This window comes from Periophthalmus magnuspinnatus, chromosome 13 (genome assembly GCF_009829125.3).
Source record: "Periophthalmus magnuspinnatus isolate fPerMag1 chromosome 13, fPerMag1.2.pri, whole genome shotgun sequence".
Lineage (NCBI taxonomy): Eukaryota > Metazoa > Chordata > Actinopteri > Gobiiformes > Gobiidae > Periophthalmus > Periophthalmus magnuspinnatus.
Window position 1 is genome coordinate 29,122,901 of NC_047138.1, and position 7,028 is coordinate 29,129,928.

A 7,028-nucleotide genomic window follows, 5' to 3' on the forward strand; every position below is an offset into this window, starting at 1 on the left:
CAGAAAACATACCTAATCACGTTTTGTTTGATAAAACATGTTTAGGGAAACATGCATATAAGAGCTAAAAGCATGTCACCTTCACTTGCTCAACCTCAGCACATCCATGAAGTGATACAGGTGCAAAATAAATATTAATGAAAAGTAAATGCTAAATTACTAAAACTGGAATAAAAACCTGAAATTAAAACTTCACTAGATCGTGACTACATGACACACACCAATTAATGAGAAGATCAGTGTTGTGTTAACCTGTTTTGTGTTACATGTCACCTGAGTGACGTTAATTGGGCAAATCAGTCTTGATGGCTATGATAACAATAATTAACACAATGAAAGCCGACAAGAATGATTAATGATGGAATTATTTCAAGCTCCTTGAGCCACAATGATCATTTCCAAGAAGTAGCAACGCCTACTCAAGATAAATTGAACTTAAGCAACATGACTTTACCCAAACTCAAAACAAAATTCTACAGATTGTTGTACACTATCATAGGGCAGTAACAATGAGTGTGAGTTTGTTCTACATGTACTGCAGTCCTTGGGGTACTTGTCGAAACAATATTAATGGTGAAGGTGAAAATGTTGGCAAGTTCTAAAAGAAAAAAACAAGGGAAACTTCTTCAACGGGGCATGAGTCTGTCAAATGCCAGAAAACCTGGCAGTGGAGTTTACCACCTATAACCCTGATCACCTAAAAATAAAGCAGCAAATTTATCTACCACCAAAATTCATCAAATTCATATTAGGCAAGGTAGGTGAAGTGCTTTGCCTATGGAAACAATGGCAGGGTCTGACACAGTCATCAATTCAAAGGTAGAAATGGTCATTCAGGTGGGAAGGGACTGTACCATGTGAAAAAGACTGTGTTCACATGAGAATGAAAACATCAGTGAAACTCTAACATAATGATCTCAGAAAAGAGAGCTTTACGCAGCTTTAAATGTTTTCTCCAAGTTGTCACAAGCAGATTTGAATTTTCTGCTGTGCAAAAGTAGAGTACACAATGTGCTGTATTTTCACGCTCCTTCACACATCAGTGTTTACCTATAAATACAGCTCTAATTGGGTTGTCTGGGTTTCAAGTGACATCACAACATTCTATAGACCTGTAATATTTAATACAAATGAGGGGGTCAACCAAGAAAATGCAGATGTTTGTTGTAATATACCAGGTTATAGGGTCTAGTTACAAATAAAAATTAGCAGGTCAAACTTTGTGAATTCACCTTTTACACATTTCATGTAAAAATACAATACAATCAGTAGGACAAACTCTCTCGCTCTCCATCTGGGATTATTATTTTATCAAACAAATTCATACTGTATATGAATTATTTGTTGGATATATCAATTTGCTGCACCACATTTAGTTTTATGTTTGAAGGAGAATCATCTGTAATGGAAATCTGAAAACAGATGCTTGCCAGTCCTAGACACTTCTACCACCTGTCTGTTCTGGTTTAGTCCTGCTTCAGTCTTGGTTTAGGACTGGTTCAGTCCTGATTCAGTCCTGGTTTAGCCTGGAAACATCTACATCAGGGGTGTTCATTACGTCGATCGCGATCTACCAGTCGATCGCGATCTACCAGTCGATCGCGAAGGCATTTTGGGTAGATCACGTCCCGTCATCCATCCAGTCACATGACTAATATACAGGACAACAGTCAGATTACACCTGACCCTAGGTCACATCATGGGCGCTGCACACGCATAAACAAGCGCGAGTTAGTTTAACCCTATAGTGTCGGATCCTATCGTCGCTGATAGAGCGGGTTGCGGATTTTCCAACAGCGTAACTCCACAACCAGTCGTTCTCTCATTCAAATTCAAACGGCGTCTCAAAGTGGAGACATGGGGCTATCTACATGTTTTACCACCATTACGGTAATCTGCCTCTGTTGTCCCTCGAAGGTGACGAATGAGAGCGCGGGCACTGCGGGGATTTTCCCAGTCATTTATTTGATGTGTAAAAGAAAAAATACGGATGGATGTGTAAAATAGAAGTAGTTGTGTGAAAAAATGCAGTAAATTCTGATACTTCGTTTAACATGATTTTTATGGCTATAAAAAAAGACAAAACCGTGATCAACATGATTAGCTCTGTTATCACTTTCAAACGAAAAATGTAATTTTACTCCGGGCTGGCTGTCAGAAGCTACTGCCTGAACTATGCATCACCCTCACTGATTCCATTCAGTGTCATCAGAGCAGTAATCATCATTCAAGTAATTATGAACATGTAAGAAGTTCAATTGTGTTGTGCACTATTATCTTATGACGTTGTGCAAGGTACATCAAAATGCACTGTACATGTAAGAATTCATAATACATTTACAAATTAATATGTTTAACATTTTTGTATTAGGTGGTAGATTCAGACACGATCATTTTAAAAATAGCTCACATACTGAAAAAGTCTGAGCACCCCTGATCTACAGCCTGTCCATCCATGGAAGTGGATCTTTCCTTTATTGTGCTTCTCAATTTTTCTCATTTGGAAGTTCTTCCTTGATGAGAAAGAGCGTCAAGGAGTCTCCAGAGTACAGGGGGTGCTCTGGAACAGTCATCTATTTTCCTGTTTCATGTGATTTTCTTTTATCTTTAGCCTTATTTTCATTTTGATTGCATTTACATTTTACAGTCGTATCTGAATATTGTGTTTAAGGATTATTTTCCTTTAAACTTTCAAACATGTCATACAAAGGAGTTGTTCACAATTAACAACAATTTACTATTGTTAGCAGAGGTGTAACCCTAATTGGTGCATTTAGTAATCATTACTTCTGTAATAACTGTGATAAGCACTACCTTTTGTGATGTGGGTGTTGCCTAGAGAAACTGCGTCATTTTGAGGATATAAAAATCAAGCAAATACCAAACCAAGAACAGAAGAAGCAGCACAGAACTGTCGGAGCCATAGTAATATTTTTTTTCTAAGAACTGATCATTTCTGGGGAGACTTGCATCAACTATCAAAATGAAGATACTGGTAAAAAAAAACAAAAAAAAACTTACTTTCTAGAAATACATGCTGTACTGCATACACTAATATTTTTTGTGTTCTTATTCCTCCCATCAGGTACTTTTAGTCATACTTGCAGCCCTTCTAGTAGGTAAGATTAAAATATGCTGCTCTCTTTTTTTATATTTTTATATGAAAAATGTGTCAGCATTTTCAAATAATGGCAAAATGTAATATATATAACATTAAGTAAACTCTAAATTTACTATATGTATTTATTTTCACATGTAGAAACCCACCAAGAAGATGCTCAAGTGGATGCTGATACTAACACTGAAGACGTTGAGGGCAGTGGTTCAAATATGAACAATGATTTAGAGGGTAACGATGATGGTGACGTTACTGAGACGGAAGGAGAAACTGGCGATGGTGAGGACAATTCAAACACTGGGGGAGATGGAACTGCAGATGATGGGGCCAACTCAAACGCTGAGGAAGATGGAACTGCAGATGATGGGGCCAATTCAAACGCTGAGGAAGATGAAAATGCAGATGATGGGGCCAATTTAAACGCTGAGGAAGATGAAAATGCAGATGATGGGGCCAATTCAAACGCTGAGGAAGATGGAACTGCAGATGATGGGGCCAATTCAAACGCTGAGGAAGATGGAACTGCAGATGATGGGGCCAATTCAAACGCTGAGGAAGATGGAACTGCAGATGATGGGGCCAATTCAAACGCTGAGGAAGATGGAACTGCAGATGATGGGGCCAATTCAAACGCTGAGGAAGATGAAAATGCAGATGATGGGGCCAATTTAAACGCTGAGGAAGATGAAAATGCAGATGATGGGGCCAATTCAAACGCTGAGGAAGATGTAACTGCAGATGATGGGGCCAATTCAAACGCTGAGGAAGATGGAACTGCAGATGATGGGGCCAATTCAAACGCTGAGGAAGATGAAAATGCAGATGATGGGGACAATTCAAACGCTGAGGAAGATGAAAATTCAGATGGTGGGGCCAATTCAAACAGTGAGGGAGATGAAAATGCAGATAGTGAGGACAGTGGGGATAATGAAGTTGGTGTTCAGAGCTTTGATGGTACATCAAATTCCGAAGGTGGCAACATAGATTCAGATAGCAACAGTGGCAGTGACAATGATGGTGATGAAAGCTGGGCTACTGATGAGGAAAGTAGCAACAGTGAAGGAAGCTCTGGAGGAAGCTCTGGAGGAAGCTCTGAAGGAAGCTCTGGAGGAAGCTCTGAAGGAAGCTCCGAAGAAAGCGTAGAGATGAATGACGGTGAGTTGCAGAAGTATAAGCTTCATGGTCATTGCAATGTGTACAATGCAATTAAAAAGTGCTTGATAGTCAGTGCATCACAAATAACATTCAAGATGAATGTTATATTGCTACACACATAATGAAACATGCAAGATATTTAACCAGACAGACTAATGAGCTAAACTGTGTATTGCAGACTGTTGGACTGCATGGTTTAATAGAGATGATCCCAGTGGATCAGGAGATTGGGAGACCCTAGAAAATCTTTACCACGAAAACCCCGGGATGATCTGCAAGAGGCCACTTCGTATTCAAGTCAGGACTACATCTGGGCAGAGTGTATCTTCAACAAAGGACGTCATTGCAGTGTAAGGGTTTTAATACATCATAGCAATTTTGTTGAATGAGTTGTTTTCATTTCTTTTAAATTATTGAATTCTCTTCAACAGGTCAGACACACACAATGGCTTTGTCTGTAAAAACTCAGACCAGGAGTCAGATTCAGAGTGCGAAGATTATGAAGTCCGTTTCCTCTGCCCTCAAGAGTTTTGTCAAGGTATGTACATAAATAACTTGTCTTTTAGTTTGTAACTATACAATACAGATGGATTATTACAAACTTTTTCTTCTTGTGCCAGTGTGCTGGACACAGTGGTTTAACCGAGAGAACCGTGGTGGCATTGAAGACTGGGAACTCCTGTGTGACTTGAGAGCTGAAAATCCTGGACAAATCTGTGAACGGCCACTTTACATTGAAACTCAGAACCAGCTCAACACTGAAGCTTGTGGCTGCCACAGCTGTAACCGAAACAATGACTACAAGGTCCGCTTCGGTTGTCGATGTAGTGTTTAGACATCCCTGCATCTACAGTTAACATTAAAACAAATCAAATCAATAGCATTACTTCTTGATTCTATGATTCGTCTTTAGTTCCTGTTGTAATAAGTAAGCAGAATTTGTATTGAAAAAATTTTGTTAATAACTGGTGTTTACATGTCCTTTGGGCTCAATAATTAATTTGATTAATTTATTAATAATTGTTGCAAATTTATTTTCTGTTAAATTATTTTGTATGAAACAATAAACAATGATTGTAATTACAACTAGTTATTGACTTTTTTTTTGTCTTTTACTTACTTCATTAGTTAAACCACCCATGGGCGAGCCTGTTGTCTTTTGCTCTAGACATCTCATCTCGACATCGGTTTTGATCAGTTTCAGCTTCTTTCTGTGCCCATATGTGGGTCCCCATAGGATGATACTGTTTGTTTGAATGTCCAGATGTCGATATCAATGAGCTGCAACTCTCAAAATCACTCCTATGAGTGATTTTGTTTCTGATTGATTAAAAATCTTGGTACAACACTCTATTTACAATGCAATCCTACCATTTGATATTGAACACTGATCTCAACATCCATGTGTAGGTGCCATCCGGTGATTTCTTCATTTGTTTTATTAATGTCCATCTCTCAGTATCATACAATAGAACTGTCTCCACTGTGGCTGAGAAAAATACCTAGTTTTACTTTCGTGCAACTTTCCAAACAAAATCTTTTGTAATTTTGAAGTCTTTATCCGAGAAATGGACCCATGATCCTCAGTATTATTTCACTTCCTCCAGAGGTTTTCCTTTGAAGGTCTTGAGGAGAGGGTGAGGTGACTGTGTGTTCAGAGTCATGGATTGAGTTTTCTTTTCATTAAGATGAAAGCCCACTTTCTGCCATTCTCTTTCCATTCTTAATAGGAGGCGCTGTGCTTGTTGTATTGTGTCAAACAGTAAACAGATGTCCACTGTGAAGTCCAGATCTGTTAATGCCACTGTTGAGTGTCTAGAGAACCTTTTGTGTGTGATGGTGAAACCTAATTCAGCTTCATAGTTACTGATGGCTTTTCGCAGGGCGTAGTCCAACACTATGATAAATTGATAGGGCGCTAAGTTATCATTGTGTATGTGTAACGGTAGTAGGCAAGTATGTTGAATACAACCGTGTAATTACTATAGGCAGCATCAGAAGGCTGGATTTTACTGGAGCCTGAGATGTGAATAAACACAAATGACATAAATGAAGTAATTAAATTTTAAATCAAAACTGTATTGATATATATTAAATAAAAAAGAAACAATAAACAAGATAAACAACAGTAATACAAAGAGAGAGGTAGTTTGTCGTAACGACTGACAGGGGGGGCCAAAGAGGCAGAACTCGGGGAAAAGTTCAACAATGTTTATTAACAGTTTTAAATGTGCAAATGAAGGTAGATTGGTCATGGAGTTGAAAGCAGGGTGTTTGCTGTGGTCCAGGAGTAGAGCTGGGTCAGAAGAGGTGAGAGTCATACCAGTTGTGGAGAGCAAGGTCGTAGACAGAGGTGCTCAGTGGGTCCAGGGAGCGGGAAATATCCAACTTAAAACGAGTCACAAAGAGCAACAGCATGAAACTGAATATTTTTGGATGAGAGCCAAACTGACTGAACTGGCTGATATTGTGGAGCGGGGGTGTGGTGCCCCCAGATTGGAGAAGGGCTGCTCTGGTTTTTCCCCAGACCCTGCAGCAGCGTTAGAGGTGGTGTTGCACGGAAGGTCCCACCAGGTCCTTTTCCTCCAACGGGAATAGTGGGGGCTGGTACCCTATGGAGGCTTGGCAGGCATGAGCCGGTAGCGGAAATTACCAGGGAATTGTGTGAGTACTCGATCCACGGCAGGAATGTGCTCCAGGCAGAGGAGTTAGAGGATACTACACAGCGTAGCGCCATCTCCAAGTCCTGGTTAGC

The 7,028-nt window shown here is 39.6% G+C and overlaps 1 protein-coding gene across 1 annotated transcript; it reads left to right on the forward strand.

Moving 5' to 3' along the window:
* Positions 1 to 2,891: 2,891 nt before the first annotated feature.
* Positions 2,892 to 5,361, forward strand: LOC129456711 (clumping factor A-like). Its single transcript, XM_055225793.1, has 6 exons — positions 2,892 to 2,995; positions 3,086 to 3,119; positions 3,260 to 4,273; positions 4,452 to 4,623; positions 4,705 to 4,811; positions 4,894 to 5,361. Exons 1-6 carry the CDS (start codon positions 2,984 to 2,986, stop codon positions 5,106 to 5,108), a joined length of 1,554 nt encoding a protein of 517 aa, XP_055081768.1. The 5' UTR covers positions 2,892 to 2,983; the 3' UTR covers positions 5,109 to 5,361.
* The last annotated feature ends 1,667 nt before the right edge of the window (positions 5,362 to 7,028 follow it).

Coding starts and splice junctions, on each gene's coding strand:
- LOC129456711 (XM_055225793.1), top strand. Junction 3,120..3,259: donor ACTTGCAGCCCTTCTAGTAG/GTAAGATTAAAA, acceptor TTTCACATGTAG/AAACCCACCAAGAAGATGCT. Junction 4,624..4,704: donor ACAAAGGACGTCATTGCAGT/GTAAGGGTTTTA, acceptor TCTCTTCAACAG/GTCAGACACACACAATGGCT.